The sequence below is a fragment of the Ctenopharyngodon idella genome, chromosome 17 (assembly GCF_019924925.1).
Source record: "Ctenopharyngodon idella isolate HZGC_01 chromosome 17, HZGC01, whole genome shotgun sequence".
Classification (NCBI taxonomy): domain Eukaryota; kingdom Metazoa; phylum Chordata; class Actinopteri; order Cypriniformes; family Xenocyprididae; genus Ctenopharyngodon; species Ctenopharyngodon idella.
The window spans coordinates 4,807,233-4,834,348 of record NC_067236.1 but is presented as its reverse complement, the minus strand read 5'-3'; the positions used below and the strand labels follow the sequence as shown (position 1 = coordinate 4,834,348).

Here is a 27,116-nt window from a genome sequence, read left to right as displayed (position 1 = left end):
GTCATAAATATGTCAGTGCCTTGTTTCTGTCATGTGATCCGTCAGTCACTTATCAGATCTCAATGAGACATTGTTCATTCACAAGAAGAGAGTCATTAATTACACAAGATCATGACAACAATGGTAATATTACTCAGTCACTGTCCACATGTAAAGATAGTCTGTGATAAGTGGGTTCTGTGAAGATGTTCTTGGGGATAGTGCCAAGAAGTAAATGTCAGCCGGTATAGGTGATGGATAACAGTCGTGACAATGTCTCTATGTCAGCGGTGTTGGCAATGAATTGTGTTGGAGTCTGTTTTAATGAGCATCCGGCCGTTTACTGCATTCGCTGTTCTTATTTCCTTGGTCTTGCTGGCTGTTTAGTAAACTGACATATTTAATATGCTCCCTTTTCACTTTAAGTTTTATTTTTCTCTCAGTCACATCCTAAACCGACTTTTCTAGAACTTTGTGAACAAGTGTTGAATGGTTGAACTTGACAAATGCTGTCAACACTTCAGTTTGTGTAAATGAAGGGAAAGATTGTTTACTTGTCTGGGTATGTTAATTATAACAGTTTATTTAAAGGGTTAGTTCACCCAAAAATTAAAATTCTGTCATTAATTACTCACCCTCATGTTGTTCCAAACCCATAAGACCTTCGTTCATCTACGGAACACAAATTAAAATATTTTTGATGAAAACCTATGAGCTTTATGGCCTCCAATAGACTGCAATGTTATTACCACTTTCAAGGCCCAGAAAGGTACTAAAGACATCAATAATATAGTCCACGTGACTACAGTGGTTCAACCTTATTGTTATGAAGCAACGAGAATACTTTTTGTGCGCAAAAACAAACAAAAATAATGATTTTATTCGACAATTTCTTCAATTGTGTGTGATGCTGATGCAGGAGCCGGCCAATAATGAGCCAGCGTTCTAACGTAGAAACCGGAAGCGCTGCACTGTGTTTACTGACATGGAAGGCCAGAAAGCTCTCGGATTTCATCAAAAATATCTTAATTTTTGTTCCGAAGATGAACAAAAGGGTTACGGATTTGGAACAACATGAGGGTGAGTAATTAATGACAGAATTTTCATTTTTGGGTGAGCTAACCCTTTAACTTATATAACAGTTTTCACAGCAAAAACATTAGATTTGTGTGTGTAATGTTTAAAAAAGCTAATAGAACAACAAAGTATTTCCTTGTCATGGAAACTGCTGCCTTTTGATTTACAAACAAGCAAGCATCTGACATGTTATATTCAGTTTGCTGGAGATGTCAGATTTGCTAATAACTCTATCTCTCTTATTCTTCCATCAAACATACAGTATTTTGTGACAATATATATGCATGTGAGGCAGATGTTGTGTCTATGCTTTAATAACTTATAATTATATATCCGTTATATGAAAACAGTATGTGTGTACGTACAGGTCCCTCAGGATGAATGGGGAGGGAGAGATGAGGAGATCCCATGCAGAAGGATGCGGAGCAGCAGTTATGTTAAAGCCATGGGCGATCAGGACAGCGGAGACTCCGATGGCAGCCCTAAAAACTCCCCACAGAAAAGTGTGCGACCCGATGCGCTCGTCAAATCCGTGCTGCAGAGACAACTTTCAGACCAGAGGTAGGAACTTTGATCAGCCCATGAATCTCATTAAAAACCCCATCTAATCAGAGATTAAAGTGATTAATGCACAAAATCATAAAGCAGAAAACAGGCATGCAATCATTAACCAGTTATTTATCCAAAATCACAGAGGCCCACATTCTGCGACATGTGAGATCCTTTTTGTTGAATATGCAAATCAGTTTTTTATGAGCCATCATGAAAGATATGCAGTCACAGATTGTACATTATAGACTCTCTGGGTATGAAAATTGGACAGCCTGGTTTACCACTTGAAACTGGCGTTTAGCAATATCGGTACATTTGAGTGAAACATTGAGGCAATTAACATGACAAACACACATATAATCTTAGAGACGAGCTGCTGAAAGTGATTTAGTATACGTTGACACCTGGTGCAACTGAACTCACTGTGTCTGCGTCTTCATATTAAAAAGCAATGCTGTCTTATTACAGAAAGCAACTGTGAGTCAGACATCTCTGACTAAATCAAGAGCCTTCTACAGTCTGCTGGCCATGTCGGGCACTGAATTTGAATGCCGAATGCTAAATATACATCTTAAATAGGCTAAACTTTCAGTATTATCTGCAACAAAGAAGTCACGTTCATTTTGTTTCACTTATATGAATTTCAAGCACACTAAGAAGTTAAACTTTTGAATATTTTCTCCTAGTCTTTGTAAACATTCCAGATATTGTTCCATTTTCAGACAGCATTCAATTTTGGGATATTCCTGTTACACTGCACCCGCTCTCTCGCATAATACCACCTGGTGCCTTTGTTCTCCCCCAGACGTGAGGATTATTTTCTGCTCTGTATTACAGGGCCTGTATTCCATTATGCAAAGCTCTGAAACATGATGTTATAGATTTGGCAAGACTGCCTCTCTCAAAGTACATCTAATGAAAGAGAGTGTAGCACATCAAATGAGCTCTTCCCCTGAGTAGGTGCATGGAACAGTGCATTCATTGTGTATTATGAAAAAGTATATTTATACAGTATTAAGATTGTAAGGCGGCAGGGATTCCACATAAAGATGTGCTCCATTATATCTAGCTATAGTGCAAGTTAGCATCACATTCAGGTAACAATTAGCACTGGCTGCTTTTGAGAATTTCACAGCCCCTTTAAAAAAGTAGACCTCATTCATTCTCCAGAGTGCTTTTTTTTTTTGCCATCTTAAGAAAAGAAGCAGGACATAAATTAATACTTTTATGGGTTAGATCTAAGTATAAAAAGTGTTAAAATCTGTCTTAAGTATGACTGTGATTCATGATTAAAGGTGTTGAAATGTAATCTCTACCAAGAAGAATATGCTTATCTGTAAAGCTCTCTTCATGCACAGCAGAAAGCCAGTGACCTTTAAGAGCAGTAAGAACTACTTTTGCCTGTTAAACAAATCTTGTTTGTGTACCCTGCACCAATCAAACTGCATTCTGATTGTAGAAGATAGTAAATTACTATTTTAAAGGGATTCTATGTAACTTTTAGCCCTCTATTGGTTAAAAAACAAAACTGCATGCATTTTGCAGAAGAACATTGTTTTGTTTGTGCTTCTGACTGTGCGGATGAATATGGTTATCCTACTTCTCATAAAACAGAGATATAACCACTTTAGATGGAAAGGATCTCAGATTGACTAGCTGAAGACGTTACTGTAGCTAAACCCATTAATAGATGCGGTACTTCCTTGAAAATAAATTTCAGCACAGCACTACAACAACCATAATGAAATGAAATACCTTCACAATTGATAATGCTTTACAGTGAACTCTGTTAGAGAGCTACATATGGCAATTTATTTGTTCAATAAAATACAGTACCTTACTCACCTGTTGAGTAATAAAAAACTCTATCTCCACATCGCTTTTACAACATTTTAAATCCCTCAATTCTCGCCATCTCTGAAAAACTCAAACCAGTGTTTATTCTCATTTTATGACAAGCTCTGTCACATTATCTCTTTGCCAGCAGACTCTCCTCTTTTTTTAAAAAATTGGTGATTCCCCGGAGGTTTGAAATTTAGCGTGCTCCATGTCAAACTTTCTTGCTCATTGTATCTACCTAAGTAGACGTATGTACGCAAAGGGATGTATGTACACAATTTCCTGCAAAAAAATAGATAAATAAACACTTACTATAGTGAGTCAATGTACAGTCAGACAAAACCAAAAGTTTTGGAAAAAGGATAGACAATGTATTGACTAATTTCAATTTTGTTAATTTTGGAGAGAAAAAAGTTACATAGTATACCTTTATCTAATAGCTGTGGAAACAGCATTTCTATTTTTTTATTTCATTTATTATTTATATTATTATGTTATTTTGCTCTTCCAATAAGTTATTTTAGGGTTTCAATTATCAAGATTAGTTTAATCTGTTAGCATGCTAGCATGTAATTCTCACTCTTTTGGAAAATGAATATGGTCACTCTAGAGATGATTCTGCACACAATCCAAACTAAATGTTGGGTCATGTTCTGGCACTTTTTGTCTATCCAAACCAAGCTATTGAATCTACAGGAAATTAGTCACCCACTGTTGCTTTTCGTTATGAAAATCAGACTTGAGAAGACAAGCTTAAGATTCAAACAGGCCATCTGATCAGCTCCAAACAACATGTGCAGGATTATGTTGTAGGCCAGCAGTCTGCCTAAATATCCTCTTGTTGATCTTCCATCTTATGTGATGCATGCTTAAGCATTTCTGATTGCCCTTACTGATTGTAGATTACTGATACTCTGAAGAAACAATGGCTGCGTCCAAAAGCAGGCAGCATACAGAGATAGGAAGGCAACAAGGCATTTCCGAATAAAATAGTTCTACACAGAGTATCCTGTCTGCTGAGATACCTTTATCTAATGGATTTTTGAAAACAACATGGATGAATCATTTACTGCCCTTGATATCCCACAATCCTGTTCATTCCATTCCGTGACAATTGAGCTAAAATATAAATTTGGCATCTGAAAATTGCTGTTGGTGGTCAGTTTGTGTGTAAATGTTTTTTTTTTACCTATTTTTTCCACTAGTGAGAAATCACTGTTTTAGTAATTAAATATTTGCTTATAACCAAAGCTCTCATTATTTTGTTGTAGATCATTACGCTGCCGCAGAAGTCTGTCTGAAATCAGTTTTGTGTGGTTTCTTCATGCTCAAACGCTGCTTACAAAGTCATTCCCTGATAAGGCAGCAAGGCAACAAGTCTGCCACTTAAGCTTACACAGCAAATGTCTCAATGTTTCAAAAACCTGCACCTAAAGAAATTAATAGTTTTATTTAACAAGGACACATTACATTGCCCACTGCTGAAAACACAGCTTCGCCATCACAGGGACAAATTACTTTCAAAAATATTTTAAAATACACACCGGTTATTTTAAATTATAATAATGTTTCATATTCATTTCTGTTTTTCTATTTTTGATCAATAAGAGACTTCTTTCACTAATATATATATATATATATATATATATATGTCGTGTATGTATTGGCAGTAGCAAGTCCCGTACTTGCTCTGCAGCAGCAGCAGCAGCAATAAAAGCAGCAGCAGCGTAGCAGATCTATTCCGCCAAGACCAAACATATCAACATTGTCATACCCATTACCATGCCAAACACTCCGAGAGTTGTCACGACAGAAATATATTTAAATATTTTCCCAATTGTAACGATCTGGTGGTAAGCCAAAACGAAGAACACCAGAATTCAGAACAGAGCAGAAATACATAGAAGAATCTCAGGACAAACTTAAACTCTTTCCACATATAATGTCAACAATCACCAATAAAGAACTGAACAAAACAGGGATTACTTATAAACAGAGATAACAAGGGAATCAAGACGCAGCCGGAGGCCCGGAATTCTACTGCAAAACCAAGGTGATGAGCGACCAAGGAGGAGCCAGAGAGATGAGGGAACCTGGAGGAGCCTTACTTATGGCGGACCACGGTAGAGCTGAGGAAGCGCTGAGCCAAAGGGCTGACAGGGCGAGGTGGAGACATGGGTCTGGAGGCCCGAGGTGCAGCCAGGAGATCGACCTCACAACGTCGAGCTGGTGGTGAAGTGGTCCAAAGCAGCGCTGAAAAGCTGGTTGTAGTCAGCGGTGAGGGAGGAGCCAAAGAACTATGAGACATCAGGTAAGTCCATGGAATTAGTCAGCGGTGAGGATGATGACAATCCGTGGTGAAATTGACGAGCTAGCGCTCCTTATTGGCACAACGGAGTACCGTCTTACCAGACTTGACTCCTTACTGGATCTGGCGATCTGCTCCAGCCTTGGGACGGGTGTGGCGACCTGCTCTGGCTCCGGAGGGGACTCTGTGGCTGACTCTAACTCCAGGGATGGAGAGGGCTCAAGCTCGTGGTCCGTGGCGGGCTCGGGCATCATCTCTGGATCCATTGCGGGTGATCTCTTTGCTTTACCGGGACACTCCAGGCCGGCTCTTTTCTGGAGCAGGCAGAGAGATGACTGCTGGCGATGTGCCTGGGGAGTCGGAGATGATGGTGGCGTCGTTCTTGGCAAAAGGACAGTTAACCTTCCCTAACCCCAGCATCCGGCCGAGGATTTCCAGTAGAGCTCTTTCAGGGGCTCATTGCCCCAGCACGACTTGTTGTAAAGCCCTCCACATATTCCTCCAGCGTTCGCCCATATGCATGATTCTGTAATGGTCTGGTGGTAAGCCAACACAAAGAACACCAGAATTCAGTCTAAATCGCTTTTAATCCAACAACAGAAATATGTAGGAGAATCTCAGGAGAAACAATTAGACCACAGGTGAATATAATTTATTAACTCATGAGAAACCAAGGAAACTAACAAGGGTAAAGAGAAAGGATATACAGGAAACCAAAACACATGAACAAAAACACAATGAAACTAAACATAACAATATTGTCTCTTGTATGTTTTTAATTATAGCAAACAAAAAACAGAAGCATGCACATCACTAGATGATTGCTCAAAGTGAGTGCTTGACCAAAAATAACTTAAAAAAGAAAACAATAAAATAAAATCGGCACACCACGGCTCCAAAAATATAGAGTCTGTCAATGAATTTCTATATTTTTGGAGCCATGATGGAGCCTTGTTTTTAATTATAAAATTTGTATTTATAATTTTGTTTTATTCAATTTTAAAAATGATAAAATGTAGCAATATCTTTTTAGAACAACTTTAACTTTGTTAAAATGCTGGAGGTTGGCTCACTACGTTTTGGAACAGAACAAATGCTATATTTTCTACTAAGGAAAGAACAGCGGTACATTCTGATGCAACAGTGCAGACTTGGAACGGCAGGGGGTGTCATAACGCAGTGACAACATATCAAAGCATGGTAAGCTTTTAGAGGGCATGCAAGCTGATCACTCAAGACAGCATCATTTATCTCTGCGTAGCCCAGACCCGCTGATGGAAATCCTCAGAGAATATGGGAAGACTGTAAGAGAGTGCTGACGACACACAGCCAACAGCAGCTCAAGAAAATGATGAGATACACTGACCTTCTGAAGGGCTCATCACCAATCAGTGTTATTTAAGATCATCAGTTCAATACAAAACTGTACAGTGCAGTAGTGTCGACCACCCACACATTTGAATGGCACCAGGACATGAGTGCAACCCACTCACAACTGCTTTAGTTGCAATCTCTCAGTATATTTGTAATATGCTTAGATTTTTAACAACCTGCTGGGAACATTGTGAAAAGTTCATTTAATGACCCCCTTTGTGTTCTTTGTGTTGGCAAATTAATGCATCATAAAGCCCCACATTTTCCTTCACTATTTTAAAAAGATTCAAAATAACTTAATACATGATACAGCTCTAATGAAGCTCCCTGCAGTGATGAGCTTACACATGCTGAACATCTGCCCTCTGCAGTTTAGCTGTGGAGGTTCAGAATCTGTTGTAGTTACAGCATGAGGCAGAGCCTTAGAAATCATCCTCGCAGCAGCAGAGAGGGATGCACACCGTGCAAACCGAGGGAGACACATTGATTGTATTGATTTTTAGAGCTCAGAGCTCAAGAATCACCAAAAGCAGTATCAAATCTGTCCCTGCATCCTGAAGGGTCTCTTCTCGCTCTGTAACTTCATCGGCAAACACTCCAATCATGTTTTCTTCCTAAAATCTCAGATTAGAATGAGCCTTGGTTTTATCTGTTGGCTCTCCAGCAACTAAACAATAGCTGAATGGTAATCATTTGAGCTGTGCTTGTGTGGTCTGTTTCTTACTTGCCCAGCAGAATCTCACAGCAGAAATGTCACCGCGATCTACACTGAGCATTCAGGAATGTGTTTGTGTGCACATTTCTGCAGATCTCAGGAGATTGGAGTTGAGAGAGAGTGGGAGAAAGTGTGATTATATTCCTAGAGGGGAATAGCTGCAGTGTGAATTGTGCGGGAAAGATTATTCAACTAATCCCAAACTTCAACAGACACGACCAGAGTTTGAAACTATTTTATTAACTTTTATTTTCACCATTTTGATTTTCTCCAAAAATCAACTTGTTGGTTGATTCAATCTTTCTTTCAGCCCTAAAAAGCGTCTCACCTCTGTTCACAGCTCGTACCGTCTGGACAAGTCAAGCCGAGACATGGTCAAATACCTCACCAATATCACCGCAGATTTAAGGTGAATATGAGCAGACACACACACTTAGCTGCTCAAAACTTGTAAAGGTATTGTAGACTTTGTGCATGCTTAGAAAATAAAAGTCATCTTCTGATCTTATCATAAACTTCAAGTCACTCCCCATGTTACATTTAATAGGTTCTATAGAGTTTCTATAGAGTATCTATTCAGTAAAGACAACTCAAAAAAAATTAAATGAACTCAGGGATATTTTGAATGAGTGACCCCTCCTTTCCTCTGTCTTTATATTTTGTGGTGTTTTTTTTCTTGGTAGTATTGAGCGTACAGGTACAGTGGCTTGTTAAGTAGCTTCTAATTTGCATTGTGCTTAATTTTCCAGCATTGATTGGATGCTTCAGCACAGCCAATCGAAATTCCATTTTTAGGTTGCATTGATAAATCAGAAAGAGAGGATGGCTGTAAAGGAAACATAAATAATGTAAAAGATGTTACATGATCCTTTATGTAGTAATCCTTAGTTGTTATGAGATAGATAGATAGATAGATAGATACTGTATATAATTCACTTTCTTTTTTATTACCTTCTCTTCCTTTCATTGTCATCTTCACTGCATGTTTCACTGCATAGTCAAAGCTACCATCTTCAGACCTCTAGGGAAATCCATCCCAGCATCACACTGGAACCGTCTCCGAACTACAACTCGCCGAAGTTCCGCTCCAGGAACCAGAGCTACATGAGAGCGGTCAGCACCCTGAGCCAGGCCAGCTGCGTCAGCCAAGTCAGCCAGGTGAGAGTCACATCTGCTCGTTTTCACAAAGCTCAAGGTAATCTTGGGTTTTTCACACTCGTCATCAGTGCAGAATAACACAATACTTACAGAGGATTTAGGCCCCATTTTGCCATTTATATACAATATAGTGTTATTGTGTTTGTCTGTTTCTAAATAGCCAGATTTATCAGCCTCTAACATCTAAATCTCTCTCTTAAAGTGAAGTAATGGGGGTTGTATTGATTTGTCTGGAGGTCTTGCAACATGGTTTTTATTTCTTCGGACCCCCATTTTGCACACACGCTCGCACTCTTTCTAAGCGTCATCAGTGGCTTGCTGTGGTCATTAGAGGATAATTCCCTTTCAATGGAACTTGATGGCAATCTCGGATTTTAGAGATTGCTAAATGGGAATCTGATAGGTAGTAAGAATCCTATCAGACAAGTTCAGCTCGACTAGACATATCGCTTTATCGCAAAGATGCTCATCTCAGATTTTTCAAGTCAATCTAAGCAGGTATTGCTAAGGAACGGGAAGGATTTACAGAAAGCATTTCATTTCCTCCGACTTCTGCAGGAAGACTTAATGTTTGATCTGCAGAGATTCAAGCCGCGGCAATATCGCAATTTTTATCTCACGTACTGTACAGTCCTGTGTAGATAAGATTAGACTGAACACTGGGACTGAGGGAGAGATATAGGCCTAACAGCAAATAAAGCCTGAAATGGAAGAAAGCAGCCAGATGAAAAAAATAAGGGAGGACGGTTACTTAGAAGAAACATGCTGAGATATATTGTCTCGGTTTTTCTGTTCCTGCAGGTGAGCGAGACCGAGGTTAATGGGCAGTTTGAGTCGGTGTGTGAATCTGTGTTCAGCGAGGTGGAGTCTCAGGCCATGGATGCTTTGGACTTGCCAGGCTGCTTCAGGACACGCAGCCACAGTTACCTGCGAGCCATCCAGGCTGGATTCTCACAGGATGACGACTGCGTCCCCTCTATGACATCATCAACTGTCACCTCCACCATCAGGTCCACCACAGGTAAGTGGACTGTGTCTGTGGCTTGTGTTTGTGTCAAAGCAGGAGTTGTGGCAGTGGCAGTATTCCAGATAACTTACTTACTGTATTCAGTGACTTAGGTTTGCCTTTACCAAGCCAAAAATAGTTCAAAAGCTGTCAGTTATATATACATATATGTATATATTACAATGGACTTTTTTGGCTATTTACAATTTAACCTACATTTTAACTACATTGACCTACAGTAACTACATTTTACATAGTCTGATTCTAAACTTAAAAGCTTTACGGCATACCTGAGTCAGTTTTAATGAATACAGTTTCTGGTAATACAATTGTAACCTTCAAACCGATGAATGAGCATTTTAATTAAGAAAATGTCAGTTTAAAAACAAGAGCGCTTAGCTCAGTGATTACATAATTTTATGAATTTCATGAATTTGAAATGTGCATGACTTAATTATTAAGAGCGAAATGCTGAATCCTGTGAAAGAATTGAAGAGTATAGCGTTTCTCAGTTAGATTCAGTGGAAAAGCTGTTCATCTAAATGATTATGTCTGAATGAATGCATCATATTACATGTAGCATGGCATGCATGCATGTGAACTGCTTACAGCGGAGTGATTGTTTTGTGTACGGCTTCATAACCCAGAGGTAAGTGCTGGTGTGCCTCAGAGCATAAGAATATGAACCCTATTGAATTCAATCCCCAAATATTGTGGCAAAAAATAAAATGGTGAAAAGTGAAACATCCAATTTTTTCCTTTTTTTTTTCCTTTTTTGTAATATTGTGTCCAAATTAAGATATGACCTTTTTTATTCTTCCACTGTGTGTTTTGTCTCTCAAGATTTTCAATTTGGATCTCTACCTTGTCCTATTTTCTGCCTCAGTTGACTCTTGGCTAACAGACAGGGAGGGGGTGAAAAGCAATGATGGAGACACAAGGTGGTGTGTATTGCGATCCCAAAATGTTTCTCAGTCGGATGATTGTCACTCTGTGGGCATTCTGTTTCTCACTCTCGCACATCTCCTAGTCTCTACCTCTCTCACTCTCTCTTCCTCTCTCTTACTGTCTCTTCCGGCTGTGGAAGCTGGTTTTAAACGCATCAGTTTTGAGTTCTCTCTCCCACAGGGTCCGCAACTGAAGCCGTGCTTGAGCGTTTGAGTTTTCAGATGGTTTAAGGGTCAGAGGTGAAACAAGCCGCCTAAATAAATATAATTAAGAGCATCAAAGTCCAATCCCTGGACAATTTAGACAGAGAATATACAGTTAATATGCTCTGGCGTTTTTTTGCACTGCCTTCTCACTGAAATATGCTTGCAGTATAACGAGCAATATTGGCTTTCTAACAAAGGGAGTCTCTTTAAAAACACTTGATTTTGAGCTTAATTTGACTAAATCCATTATAGTAAGTCTCATATATGTTTTGCAACAGTGACTGGGCAAGGAATATTTCAAAGAATACAATCACTGATCACAAAAATTGCATGTGTTAAACCATTGCTAAAGCAATGAGCTAATTTTTTTGTTTGAATTTGGCTGTTTGTGTGTCGAGGTACCGGTTGAAGACAGTGATTCCCCCAGTAAAGACCTGGTCAGTGATAGGTCAAAGTGGACCTCTCATGTTCAATAGGGTTCATACCTGCTTTGCTGAGACACACACGCACAAAAGAAAGAGACTGAAAGCTTTTGCTCGCAATTGCCTCCTTTCAAGGCACAAAGCACAGACCTGCTCTGTCAGAGGGACCTGATAATGTTCTATGAGATGCCGTTGTTATTATCCCCTGCAGGTGTCCTCAGGCTTCAGTTCTCTGTTTTGTGCTTTGAGAGATGAATATGCAAATAAAGGATGGAGTGAGAAGGCAGAGTAATAACAGAGAAAAAAAGCTGTGAGTCAAAATGGGATCTGTTTGCTAGCGTGATCACAATAACTCAAAACAATAACTAGCTCCCGTCACCTAAAGTACAGGGAGTTGGGATTGCGTTTGTTACATACTGAGCAAAACTCAAAACAAATTGTACAGTTTTACAAAGCCCTTCCATTTAAATTGTGTTCATACTTCTCTGAATCTTTCACTTATAAATAATTAATTCCCATATCCCTGCATCACACTGGTAAGATTTTTATCTGACCTGTGTGATAACATCATTCACACAAAAAAGATTTAACCATGATCTGGCCTGAAACTTATTTTGGCTCACACATATTTGGTTGAACTCTAAATGGAGCCTGCAAACAGCACGAATCCCCAGCTGGCCTCACCACTGGGCACATTACATACACTGGCATTTTTATATTTTTCTTCCAGAGGGAAATGATGTGCTGGAGGGCACTGGTTTGCTTAATGAGGACAATTTACTCAGCGAGGGGCCAGACATAACCTCCATGGCCTGTGGGGATACGGGCCTCCGCGGGAGAAGAGATGAATCCAGCACCCTTTATGGTAATAGCTCACCCACCACGACTCCCTCGTTACCCCCGCTGAAAACGAGCGTGCCCATCAGGCCGCGCCCTGTTCAGTCAAGTGTCCAGGAGACGGCAGATCTGGCCCTGGCCATCAGCCAGCAGTGGAGGGAAGATGTGTCAGCCATGCGTAAGGAGTTAGCTGAGCTCAGAAAGGATCTGTGCACAGAGCTCAGAGCCTTTAACAGGAACTTTTCCACCTTCACGCAACATTACAGCACCTGGTCACCGAGCTGGGTAAGGGAAACCCCGACAGCTGCTCCTCAAGTGTCTGTCAGCACCCAGGCAGGAAGCAAGACACTGGTGCGACAGAACACAGCAGACGCAGCGGTTAACTGCCCCTCACCAGTTGATCCCAGTGTTTTATCCATGTCTCCCTCAGAACCTGCAGATAAAAATGTCCTGCAGGTCTCGGCCTCTTCGCCATTTTTTCAAACTGACCCCAACTCTGAATTAGCAGACATTGATGATCCTACTTTTGCTAATCTTACCCCTCCAGATCCTATTGATGTGGCGTCACTTTGTTGGCCTGATCTAGATTCGGACTCCATGACTCCTCCAGATCCCCCAGAACCAGTGCCAGAGGTAGAACCGTATTGCTTTACGAAGTCATCAACTTCTGAGCATGTGGAATCTGTTGTTTTAGACTTCACAAATGTAGAACTAGTGAACCTGGCCAGTTTGCAGTGGCCTAAACTGGATCCGGATGATACTGGCACTCCACCCGAAGAATCTCTTGATCGGCCCTCTCGAGAATCTCCGGAACAACCTGGTTCATATACACTGGACCTTGGTAGCACATCTACACAGGAACAGTCAGTTCTAGAATCCATGCAACCATTGTCGAGTCGTACAGACGAAGAACCTATGGACTTCACATCGCTAGAGCTGGACTCTGTTGTCCTGAGTCCAATGACCCCAGATTCTATGAATCTTCATGACTTAAAATGGCCAAGTTTAGAATCTCTTGAGCTCAATGTTTCTGGCTCTCAAAGCCCAGGTCCTGTAGATCTAGCCCTGCCAAACCCTCCAACCCCAGAAACTGTCTATGAATATTCCCGTGAGTCTACAGAACAAGATCCACCCCTTCCAGAACTACTGGACACCATTTATCTCCATCCTGCCACTCCAGAGCCTGAATCCCGAACAGAGTCTGACATATCAAACCCAGCAAGTCCTGAACCTCATTTTCCTACTTGTCAAAAGCCAGCTGCACATGAACTAGACAGTCAGACTCTTGTTTTGTGGTCCAAAAAGGAAACATTCATGGTTTTTGCTGAAGAAGGTGGTGCCATGAACGTCCCGGAGTCCTACTCTGAAGAGGAAGATGACCAAAATGTAGATTCTCCTGACCCGATGATATATTTCCCAATTCAGCCAGACACTGTGGACTCAGCTCCCCTGGAGTCTGAGACTCTCTACTCTGCCGTTCTCTGCTCAGTTGAGTCAGATACCTTTGATCCTGAAGTCACTTGCATGGATGAACCAACGTCACAGGAGTTGAATCCACCTGGGCTTGCTACCATAGACCCAGCGACTGTGCACCCCTTCAATTTATCCCTGTTGGAGCTCCAGTCAGCTTTAGATGTATCTAAGAGCGAAACAAGTGATAATGGGTCACCAAAGGGAACAGCATCCATAAGCAGCCCTTCTCATTCACCATCCGGTAGGAATTTCCTGTGGATTCGATGGCAGAGGAAAGCACGTGGACGGCAGCCAATGTCACGGAGTGCCAGTATGGAAATTTACCACAAGAAATACTCAAACAATTCAGAGATGTCTTATATGTCACTGTCACTCTGAGCTCTCCGAAAAGTGCATGAAGCTACACGGGGTGTGCAATAGATAATCATATATAATATTTACAGACAGAATGTAAGACTGTTAGGTTATGTAGCAAGATGTTTACATGTTTGTGTTTCTCCAATGTGTGTGTGTGTGATTATATAAGAGAGAATGAGAAGTAGAGAGTGTTAAAAGGGAAAAAATAGAAGGGATAAGACATTGTTACAATTGAGGCATGGATGAGGTTATGACAAAGGTTGTAGCTAAAAGCAGTCTGATGACAGCAATGGCACTGCATTAATGTACTTCAGACATTTAGCACCTATTTACACTGCAAAACTGGTGAGTCACCTTGAACTTCACTCCTCTCCAGGGACACTCTCTGGCTTTACATAGACTGAAATGTATTTTAGTAAATACTGTGATTGTTTTTTGGCAGAGAACGAAGACTTCCAGTCAAGACACTCTCTCCAATGAACTTTAGAAATTACAGAGTAAACTGTAAAATAAATCTCTGTACAAACTAGTCCCGGATAAACCAGAAATTTGTTCCTTGGTCATGCTCTGATAGGGTGGGGGGTAGGGAGAATCCTTTTTCAGATGGAACAAGACAAAGTATGAAATGGATGTCGGCCAAAGACTACCTGAAACAACTGCATATTGCTTGGATACATTTTATGGATTTTGATAATCTTTTTTTCTCTGAATGTATTGTAATGGTTGTTTCTCTGGTATGAATGATGGAATCCTTTATTCCATTTTACTCAATGTCTTCAGAGCCAAAGTCTCACTGTAAAAGTGGAGGACAGATTAGTACTGTGAAATTTTCGAAGACACAACGTCTATGTTATGAAACTCTGTGAAGTGACTGCTCTTTCTTTTTTTTTTTTTTTTTCCTTTTTTTTTTTTTCTTTTTTTGCTCAAATCTTGATGATCTGATGGGAAATAGGACAGGTTGAATGTGATATTTTTGGATTCTCTTTCTGGGCATATTCATATGTGGAAATATACCAGATATTAATATTAAATGGATATTTCTTAAGGTGACACATTTAAAGAATTTGGTTACTGAGGTTTGAAGCTCTGTTAATCTGCTGTGGTTTCATGAACATACACTGAGCATGTGGGTAGTTTTAAATTTTATTTAAATATGGGATATAGATCTACAGACCACAAAACTGCATATGGATTAGGAATGACGAACTTTGGTATAAACATGCACTTTGAGGTGATTGACCACTTGTACAGTTAGCTGTAACCTTTTAAACAAAATTAATCATGCACAGTTCTTACAAATCAATACTAATCTTGTAATCCACACCTATTATTATAAATTAGATACAAAATACTGTGCATCCTTAATTTCCACATATAATATATTCCCCAATGATTCCCTGTATTATTTTAAATGTACAGCCTATTGTATCCAGTGATCGTTCCTGCAAATATTAATAACATTACACACGCAGCTCTCATTAACCGTTATGAGAGCTCCCCATCTTTAAAATGAGATGCCAGTTTATTTGTGCCAATATGATGACCGAAGCTATTGATGTCAGATCAGCAGTCTGTATGTATTATTATGAACATTATGTACATGTATAAGAGGGAATATCAGGGTACTAAAGAAAACACTCTGGCTATCTCTAAAGTTAAGATTTGGTTTGTTATGGACAAATGCAATGCAATGACCTTGTATCTGACAATCAGAGGGAATTTTGAAACCAGATACAGTGATGAATTATTAGCATTCTAATTATTAGCAACAGTTTACAACTAATTAGTATGACAAAGTCATACTAAAACTGAAGTAGTTAATGTAGTGGAGATTGCAGTTTTACGTTATTAGTAGTAGTGAATGTATTTTTAATCAAGTGGTCGTAGCTAATGCATCTAATTATGTTTCGATTTATTTGCGTGTTTATTTATTTATTTAAATCCTGGACTTTCAGGGCTCTCTGCTTTTTTGTTAGTCAGTCAGCCAACTGACAGACATTCACAGTGAGTTTTGAGAACAATGCAAATATTGGATGGTTTTTAAAGCTTATAAAGACTTTAAATGTGTTTCCCTACAAATTAAACCATGGCAACATATCTTTAATCTGTAAATATTCAATGTTAGAATGGAAATCTTGGCTAATTCCCAGTTCGCATACCACAACTATATATGTCCAGTATGGTTATAAAATGGTCTTAATACAGCATCAAAGAGTCATTACAAATGGCGACCACGATTTCCTTGTGTAGCGCAAGAGTTTGTGGGAAACATTAACCTATAAAGCACAGACAGATGCATATTTTGAACATTCACTAGAAATAGTATGCAATTTTGTGATTCGGGGGACACTAATGCTTATATATCATATACTATATAGTTCAACTAGCATGCGCATTGGGATTTAGCCATCGCTAACAGGTCTTCCTTTATTCATAACAGAGCTCTCAGGCCTTATTTTAAAACATTGTCCACACATTGCCCTCTGCTGTGCTGGAGAGCTATTTCTTGAGTAATAAAAGTGGGTTTTACGTACATATCTAGAACAGATCCACAGGTGCTTAAAGTGCAGGACAAAACTGACTGTAGCAAAACAAATAAAAACATTAAGATGCTCATTGGTCCCATCCCCGCTATATTAAGTCATTGCAAGTCTTTTCAGTGGGCAGGAAATACCTAACATAGCCTTATGGGTCATTTAAGTGTAGTAAAAGCAGTGTTTCTTTGGGGGGAGGGGTTTTTCTTGGTACTGCACATTTCATTGGCTGCTTGTGCATTGTGTGCCTTGTCTGGCTCATGAATGTGGGCGTTTAACCACCCAGCCTCAATATTGTTGTGCCACTGTGATTTTTTTTTCTTTTTCTTTTTCTTAATGGCTTAAAAACTTCAGAATGAAACCATTTTGACTGTAAAGTTTTCGAATATTTACCACAGAGATCTGAAGCCTGAAAAACCATGTGAAAATGAGCCTCTTTATCTCTGTGTTTCTTCACTTCTGTCAGCTGATTGTTGGTTTTTCTGAGATCATCTTAAATGTCTGCAATCATGATGATCTGTAACTAAGTGAATGTTATTTATTTCATTAAATAATAAAACAAGAACTTTTACATCAGAACTTCAACTGTTTTAGACCGATGCATGGTGGTCTCTGAACTAGGAGTGTTTTTAAACACTATGTTGTAAGCTACAGTACAGCTACAGTTAGCTCTCTGCTCAGTTCTCTTTACTGGTACTGGTAAGCCTTATTATCCTGCCTGATCTGCTGTAATAATAATATTAATTTCCCAATGAAGGCCCTACAGGTAGACAAGTTTATAGCTGAGCAAATTACCACAAGCAGTAACACTTTAGATGTCATCGCAAATAATTCACTGTGACATTACAAAAAAAAAACAAGTGATCAGAAGGTTCTGTGAAGCAGCACTGAATTCATGTGCAGTTTTCAAGAGATTGCAGCATGTAGTTTTGGCGTTATGATTTCATTTCTGAAATTGTTAGCTTTCTGACTAAAACAGATATTTAGTTTAGGTTGAAGTGACTCTTTTTTTTGTTTTGGATTTTTCTTTTCTGATGTATCTGGTGTCTTAAATACACAGTGGAAGAATTTTTTATATATATATAAAAGAATGATCACTTTTCATCAGGTGTTTTGTTAATAATTTTCTAACTGTAAACTACTTCTGTTTAAATCAAATCCCATGATGCAAAATTCAGTTTTGATGTATGTGTACTGAGCTCAGAATGACGTATGTATGTATGTTTGTATGTATGTATGTATGTGTCTGTCTGTGTGTGAGTGTGGTCTGGCTTCAAAAAGTTTGTGTATGTTTGCTTATAGGAATTCAGTTCCATCTCCCTTCTTCAGGCAGTGTGGACCGTCCTTCACAACAGCCACCAGGTAAAGGCAAACAACTCATCTTTTCATTATAGCTTTAAATAAGTATATTCATCCTTCAACTAGGGTTTATGTTCAGGTACCTGCATCAGCATAATCAAATACTTTATATTATTGATCCCATTTGGAATTTTAAAACAGCCATTGTTTAAGAGTTATAAGCCATGAGGCAAACTAACCAGCTAAGAGGTGAATCACAGCATTACAATCTTAAATTTGAAGCAAAGAAAGTAAATAAAAAATATATATCTTTAATGAAGGAAACATTTATGAATGCTTAAGAAGCATTGTGAATGACATAATCAAAATAAAACCTTGGATAAATATAAAAACATTTGATTATGTATATTGAAACAATAAATGTATTAAGTGTATTGCAAAATATGCATGTATACACAAATATTTAAGTGGTTTGGGAGTGTAGAGAGACTTTTGACGAATTTTGAATTATTTTGACAAGATTTGTTTTTCGCAGTTCACTGACTGGTGGAAAATTTCTAGTGAATTTCCTTGCAGATTCATGCATAAAATAGTACCTCATCAGGAATCCTGTTGCTAAACACAATTCAATCATGACAACTCTCAGAATGAATTTAAACAGCATTTATTAATATACATGGAATGCACGTAGGTTTGGTCTTGGCGGACTAGATCTGCTATGCTTCTGCTGCTGGATGAGTGAGAATACATCTAAAATGCACATGAAGACATTGAAGTGAATTTAGGCTGCTGCAAGGAAACATAGGGAGAACCCCCCGAGCAGATCTAGGCAGGTGGTGCTGGGGAAAGAGGAGGGCAAGCAAAATCCCATGGTGCGCTGCAATGAACTGATCCGATTCGAAGTCAGGAATAAATAGTTTACGTACTGTAGATAGAACAAAACAGAACAATTGGATGACCAATTAGCTTTAAGTGAACCAATCAGCTGCTCGAAGAGTTTCATGACTAAACTATATATTTATTTTTAAAATAAGTTGATATAATGCAGGCTGTTGGTTTAAAAAAAAAAAGGCATATAATGTCGATTAACAACCTCTTTAAAGGTTTAGTTATCTGTAAAAATTCATTCCCCTGTCGAAAAAAATAAAGGGATTTTTACTTCCGGGATCCGACTGTTGCACTCTTGACCTGTTTTGATAAGAATGTTCAGCATTCATATTCTAACTGACAGTGATGTTTCTGTGGCATTTGCATACTGAATTGTGATTGGTTTAATTTCGTTACATCTATTTAGATACTGAATTGTGATTGGTCTTGTTTCCCTAGCATATATTTCACCATTTATAGCCGTCTAATGATTCTTTGAGTGCAGTCAACTTAAAACAAGATGAGTGTCACCAACACTGTTCTTTTGTAGCATTGTAATCACTAGTTTAGTCATTGTGAAGCACTCTCACAAACAATTTCCCCCTCCTCACTTCCTTTCTCTTTGTAACGATGAAAGCACGGTGTCATCACTCTTAGCTCATTTGATAAAACAGGCAGCAGAGAGAGTTACGAGTCCCTGTTGCAATATTTGTTTGGCTGTAACATCTATTTTTGTACCAATGCTGAATCACTCTGCTCGCTCCTTCTCCTCCTTTCTCATTCATTCTCGGCCCTTCAAACTATTCCCCTCACCTCTTTGTTACGATCCATCTTTCTCTTTTAATCTCTCTTTATCTCTCTTTCGTTCAATCAGTCTTTCTGAGTCAGTTGTTCACATGACCTTTCTGTGAGGTTTTAAAGCTGGCTGATGTGATGAGAGGTGGTTTAGCAGGGTTTAATAAAAAAATTTTTTTTAGGATTCTTTGAATACATTTTAAATGTCTTTTCTGTCACTTTTGATTAATGTCTAATTAATTCCTTTCCGAAAAGAAAAGAAAAGAACGCTATTTCATTCTCTCCTACAAACTCTAAAAACGTACACTCAATTAGAGGACCCATCCAAATCAAAGATCCATTTATCTGCCTGGTCCAGCTGTGTGGATTAGAGCAAAAAAAGATTTGTGGATAACCTTTTGCTCATTAGAACGCATGGCAGGATTCACTGTCTGTTTACAAGAACATCAGAGTGCTATTTCTCACTGTTTTTCTCTCTTATTAATGGAGAGAGAGTTTGTGTTATGATTATGTATACAGTATGTAACTTGCTATAATTAAGTCAGCAGGGTTATTTATGACACATTTTCTTCATTTTGAATGGGTAATCAGTGTTTTGCACTACAATATGTTCAACATTCAGAATAGTGGCTGATTAATATGGTGGTCTTGGCCATTTCTTAATGTTTTACATTTGGTCTGCCTCCGATCTTGAATATTTGGTAATATTTGGTTGATGTACAGGAGATATTTGACTTTAAACCTCTCCCTCTTAACAGCGGTCACCTACACACCCAGTACACCCACCTATAAGAGGACGCCTCCACCCGTGCCCCCTCGTTCCACCTCCAAGCCCCTCATCTCCATCACAGCGCAGAGCAGCACAGAGTCCACGCAGGATGCCTACCACGAGGGACAGCTGGCCAGAGGTGGTCAGTGTTATTCTAGTATTATTTATTGACTTTTTTTTTTTTTTTTTTTTTTTTCAGAATTTTAATTTTTAGTAATTTTTTTTCTATTTTTCTATAAATATTTCTTATAAAGCTTTAATTATTTTTAAATTTATTTAATTTATAAATTTATTTTAATTTGTTGCCAAGGCAGCATTTCTATTATGTTTTTTAAGTTTGTTTTTCACCTAATATTTTATTTAGCTTTATTTCAGTTACCCAAATACAATTTTTTAATAGTTTTAGTTTTAGTTGACAATAACAACCAATGTTGGGGGAAGTTACTTTTAAAAGTAATGCATCACAATATTGCGTTACTCCCTAAAAAAAAAGTAACTAGTTCCGTTACTTAGTTACTTTTTATGAAAAGTAATGCGTTACGTTACTTTTGCATTATTTTTTCTCACCTGGGCTGGGCATGCTTGTTTGTTTTTTAATAACAAAAAAAAACTTTCTATTTTTGGCAAATGTTAAGGTCCTTTCACACCAAAAGTGAAATGAATAAGCCTGAAGGAAATGCATATTTACGGCTGTACAGTAGAGGGCGCAGCTCAAACAAACCTTTCAGCTGTGCTGCCATTCTAGATTAATGAAGAACAGGATACAGGAGAAAAAAGTTCAACCCTCTTATTTCTAAATCTAATCTAAAGTAATTTTCGCTTATTAGTATGGTTGAATTAGATCATTGAAGGTCAGCAGCAAAGACATTGGTTGATAAAGTGAGACTAAATAGATAAAGTATATTTGTGTAGTTTAATATAGTTAATTATTACAGGTTTGTGTAAAATTCTGAGATTGCATTTCACTGTTTTTATTCAATTTGAGGAATACTGAAAGTGAGATGAGTAAATGCATGTTCATATTTAGTCTAGAACTACAATAACCATGATGTTCACACAGCGCAAACAAAACCTCTGTACTTTATTTCTCTCAACATGGGGACAGGAGAGCTATCAGTCAGTAAATGTGAAAAAATAACTTGAATTTGAAAAAGTAACTTAGATGTTTTGTTGTAAAATCAAAAAGTAATGCATTACTTTACTAGTTACTTGAAAAAGTAATCTGATAAGTTACTTGTAATGTGTTACCTCCAACACTGATGACAACACTGCATAAACTAAACAATACATGCGTTTACCATACTTCTGACTATGGGAACAATGAGGAAACATTCAGGTTTAATACAAGTTAAGCTCAATCGACAGCATTTGTGGTGTAATGAATGTAAATTGATTGTAACTTTGCACAGCAAAGGCTAGTAAGCGATTTCCTTCATACTAAAATCATGTTAATATGCAATAAATGTAGCTTTTTTAAAATCTTTTTTTTTACCCACAAATATTCCTTTAAATCTGAACATTGCATCATTCACAACCTCACTCTATATTTGTCCTCAAAATGACACAGCCTTCTCTTTATTCTTATCCCACAGGCATTTGGGGTTCTGATGGGTTGAGTCTGAGTTTGGGTCGAGCCCTTTATAACTCTACTGACAGTCTGGACAGCGCCAAGGCCGTCACTATTGCCATGGAAGCGGCTGCCATGGCGATGGCAGGAAAGAGACATCCCTCCACAGACAGCCACAGCTCAGTAATGACCTGTGATAAAGCTGTGCTGGTGTCCAAGGCGGAAGAGTACCTAAAAACACCAAGGTCTTCAATAGGAATACAGGTGAAGTGCTACAGTTCAATCTAAGATCCTGCATCACCACTTGAAAGAATAGTTCATCCAGAAATTTAAAAATGTAAAGATGTCATCATTTACTCACCCTCATGTTATTCCAAACCTCTATGACATTCTTTCTTCTGTGGAACACAAAAATAAGATATTTTAAAGAATGTTTCAAAGTACACTTATCGTCAATTGAGTCCAAAACAACATTGAATTCCATTGACATTTTCAAAATATCTTCTTTTGGTTGATTTGGTTGACCAGTGGCGAAAACCTGTTTGCAAAGAGTCATTATTTTTGGTTTGTTTACTTGATTGTTTTTGCCTTTCTGTTCTGTGACTTCAATTTTAACTGGTTTGAATAGAAACCTGCCTTTTCTTACCACCTCCCTGCTGTTTTGAGCTCCCGCCTGTCTGTTGTGAGCAAAATATTCTTGAACAGAGTGCTGACTAATGATATATCCAACCCACAGGCACTCATGCAAAGTGAATCTTACCTAACCAAAGCAATACAGGTTATTTTGAAGTCCAAACACAGAAGTATATACAAACCCATACACCTCCAGTCTGTGTTGTCATGCTAAAAATAGCTTCCTGTGAGTCATCATACCGCAATCCATTAATTAACATTCAACTCAGGCTTCACTGAATGGGCTCTCCCTCTCTCTCCTTCCCTTAATCTCCCTATTTCCCCATCTCTCTCTACTTTCGTCCTCCCTCCCTCTTTCTCTTGCTGTCTCTCGCCAGCAGTTATCTGTCTTTGCCTTGTGAATATCTGTGTTGAGATCATGTCCTAATAATGTTAAATGGGTTTGCCTCTCTCAGCCCTTTGGTGCATCTGTTTTCCATTCATTGTCCACACTACCCCCTAGAGGTTATGCACAGAGGTAGCACAATTAACTGCCAATGGTGGTGAATTGAGTCCATAAATATTTATTACCGGCCATGAAACAGAATTTTGCATTATTAAATTTATTAAAAAATATGTTTGCCTCAAGACTGCAATTATTTAGCTGTTTTCCTTGCATGTTAGTGACAAATAGCACAGGTCTCTGTCACTCTCTGTCACACTGCACAAGATGAGCCAGTTTCTGTTGTTCAATGAAACAAAATCCGTTACAAAAACAATTAAATACACATTGTTTTTTGGCAGCTTAATTCAAGGAATATCCCACATAGTTCTGGAGAACAACTGTTTCTTATGGCAGTTGCCCAGTGTTAAACTTGAGTCCTTGTTATGTTGGGAGTACACTGGTCAACATGCTCCTTTAAACTTCATGTCATGTCATATGGGTGTAATATGACATTCCAACTTAATGTACAGAGACAAATCTAAGTAAGCCATTTAGTCTGTAAACACTGTGTCTCTGTGGCACTTTCGACTTGCCGTAGCACCATTTGATCAACCAATGGCGTGGGTATGACCACCTGAATGACGCATGACAGACTGATGCTGAAATGCCACAATAAACTTATTTTTCAGATTGTGCAAAAGGGAAAGTCATGGTGTATCCTTTTAGGTCGATGCAGAGAGATTGTAGCTTGTGAGCTGTGTTGGATTGCGTCAAGCAAATGGTCAGATCTACAGGAAGAGAAAAGCAAGCAGACGTCTTCTTGATTGTGTCAGTTGTCATCTTCATTTTTATCCTGCTTGACTGAATCTCATTTCCCGCGCCAGTCTTCTGATGATAATCCACTATTTCGTGGTTCACTATTTAATTCATTTTAGGGAGTTTTATTCTGACTAAAATGGCATCTAATTTTAGTTGACTATTGAATGAATGAATGAGGCATATATATATATATATATATATATGTATATAGCGCTTTACTATGTACTACTGTACACCCAAAGCGTTTTACAGTCAAATGAGGGTGTGTTTCCTCAACCATCACCAGTGTGCAACATCTACTTGGATAATGTGACAGCAGCAACAGAACAACGGTGCCAGTGCGCTCACTACACACCAGCTATAGGTGGAGAGGAGAGAGAGTTATAACGCCAATTCAAAGGAGGCCATGATTGATAAAGGCCATTGGAGGGAATTTGGCCAGGCCGCCTTGGTTACACCCCTACTCTTTATGAGAAGTGCCATTTTTAATGACCATAGCGAGTCAGGACCTCGGTTTAATGTCTCTTCCGAAGGATGGAGTTTGTTAAAGTATAGTGTCCCCATCACTACATTGGGGCATTAGGACCCACCACAGGGTGAGTTCCCCCTGCTGGCCTCACTAACACCTATTATTGATCTTATTTTGAAGGATTCTTCCATGCATTTTTTTTTTTTTTTTTTTTTTTTGACCATGAATGAATTCATCAAAACTTTTCAATCTTCCAATGAAAAGACAGACTTCTCTCTGTTTATGTTTGGAGACTTCTCCAATCATTTAGTCTGCTTAAAGGGATAGTTCACCCAAAAATGAAAATTCTGGCATCATTTACTCACCCTCAAGTTGTTCCAAACCTGTATGGATTTCTGAACACAAAAGAATATATTTTGAAGAATGACAGTAACCAAGCAGTTGATAGGCTCCACTGACTTCCATAGTATTTTTTTTTTTCCATACTATGAAAGTCAGTAGGGCCCATCAACTGTTTGGTTACCCATATTCTTCAAAATACCTTCTTTTGTGTTCAGTAGAAGAAAAAAATTCATACAGGTTTGGAACAACTTGAGGGTGAGTAAATGATGACAGAATTTTCATTTTTGGGTGAACTTTCCCTTTAAGCCCTGCCCCTTTCTTACAATCAACTGCAAACTCACATTCAGATCTGCCTTCATCTAATCAGCAACTGCTGGATTTCTTTCTTTTTTTGATAAGCCATAGCACTCAGATGTACATCCCAATATGGATGAAAAGATCTGTGGCTACTTTTGTTACATCGCAACTTTATCAACAGTAATAACACTGATTCCAGTCACCTGAAGCCGCATAATTGCTTTCTTGACGTTTTTTTCCTCACACAAATTTATGGCTTAAGAACACTTGGAATATAGTGCACGAGTCATAAAAGTGCTTTTATGGTGCTTTTTTGTCCCTTCTTTTAGCTTGACACTGACAGCCCCTTGTACCTGTCAACCCTTGTACCTGCACCTTCACCACACCAGTTTTGAGATTTGTTTAAATGTGATACAATGACTGAAGTGACACGTTCTTCACCACAGTTACCCCAGAGTGCTGCAGTCCAAGGTACAGTTTTGTATCTATGAAGGAACCCCGAGCACACACAGTGCTCTCCCTCACACATTATCAAACAGTGGAGGGAAGCACTGCTCACCTAGCCGTAATCCTCGTTCCTTCATGCCTGACAGTCTGACTCACTCAAACAGAATTCCTGTGCTCAGCCTTTCTTTTTTACGTTCTCAGCGGTCAGACCGATAGATCAGGGACAGCTGATTTGTCTGATCTGTGATGTGAATCATCTTGTTCTCTGATTCTGAGGTCACCCTTTCCCTTCCTGTCCTTTTCCAGTGCTTGTGTGAGTCACACTTTCTTCAGATGTTCTGATGTTCCTATAGTGACAGACACTTCTAAGCAACAGACATCTTTTTTGATATACCCGAAAGATTGACCTTCAGTTATTCAAGTTATTACAGAATTTCTTTTTAGCTAATTTGCCATCTCAGGAATCTATTATAACTGCCTACAGATCATTTAAATAGTCATGGAGTGGTAATTGTTAAAAATAACTGCGTAATTATTTAAAATAAAATTAATAATTTATACTACCGTTCAAATGTTTGGGGTTGGTAAGATTTTTAAGTGTTTTTTTTTTTTTATGCTCACCAAGGCTGCATTTGATCAAAAATACAGTAAAAATCAACATAACATTGTAAAATATTACAATTTTAAAAATAATAAGCTGAATTTTCAGCATCATTACTCCAGTCTTCAGTGTCACATGATCCTTCTGAAATCATTCTAATATGCTGATTTACTGCTCACAAAGCATTTCTTATTATCATCAATGTTGAAAACAGTTGTGCTGCTTAATATTGTTGTGAAAAACACGATACAGTCATATTCTTTTATGATTAGAACAGCATTTATTTGAAATAGACATTTTCTGTATCAATTTAAAAGTCTTTACTGTCACTTTTGATCAATTAAATGCATCTTTACGTGTGTTTATGTATATTTTATACATGATACATTTATATTTTATTATTTTATTGTGTATTATATTTAAAAATTGCTCCAAAATTATTTAAAATATGTTGTCTGTGCTGCAGTTCCGGTTCACTTGACTAAATGACATAGTCACTCCAAGTTTCTCGAGAGTTTAAAGGGTTAGTTCACTCAAAAATGAAAATAATGTCATTTATTACTCACCCTCATGCCGTTCCACACCCGTAAGACCTTCGTTAATCTTCGGAACGCAAATTAAGATATTTTTGTTGAAATCCAATGGCTCAGTGAGGCCTGCATAGCCAGCAATGACATTTCCTCTCTCAAGATCCATAAAGGTACTAAAAACATATTTAAATCAGTTCATGTGAGTGCAGTGGTTCAATATTAATATTATAAAGCGACGAGAATATTTTTGGTGCGCCAAAAAAACAAAATAACGACTTATATAGTGATGGCCGATTTCAAAACACTTTATAATATTAATATTGAACCACTGTACTCACATGAACTGATTTAAATATGTTTTTAGTACATTAATGGATCTTGAGAGAGGAAATGTCATTGCTGGCTATGGAGGCTTCACTGAGTCATCGGATTTCAACAAAAATATCTTAATTTGTGTTCCAAAGATTAACGA

General features: G+C 38.4%; 1 protein-coding gene and 1 long non-coding RNA gene across 7 annotated transcripts in view; both read left to right on the top strand.

Moving 5' to 3' along the window:
- LOC127499214 (uncharacterized) overlaps nt 1–27,116 on the top strand; it is a 216,726-nt gene that overhangs the window by 169,614 nt on the left and 19,996 nt on the right. The window lies entirely within an intron of this gene.
- Nucleotides 1–27,116, top strand: part of dlgap2a (discs, large (Drosophila) homolog-associated protein 2a) — a 141,049-nt gene that overhangs the window by 101,121 nt on the left and 12,812 nt on the right. For 4 of the 6 annotated variants that reach the window (XM_051869402.1, XM_051869401.1, XM_051869400.1 and 1 more), the window contains 5 exons: nt 1,424–1,617; nt 8,185–8,253; nt 8,843–9,002; nt 9,804–10,023; nt 12,315–18,050. In XM_051869402.1, the coding sequence (XP_051725362.1) occupies nt 1,424–1,617; nt 8,185–8,253; nt 8,843–9,002; nt 9,804–10,023; nt 12,315–14,272 (2,601 nt within the window). In that variant the 3' untranslated portion in view covers nt 14,273–18,050. Of the gene's footprint in view, nt 1–1,423; nt 1,618–8,184; nt 8,254–8,842; nt 9,003–9,803; nt 10,024–12,314; nt 18,051–18,087; nt 18,148–20,504; nt 20,658–22,107; nt 22,347–27,116 lie in introns of those variants that run through there. The other 2 variants (XM_051869405.1, XM_051869404.1) reach the window with 2 other exon arrangements.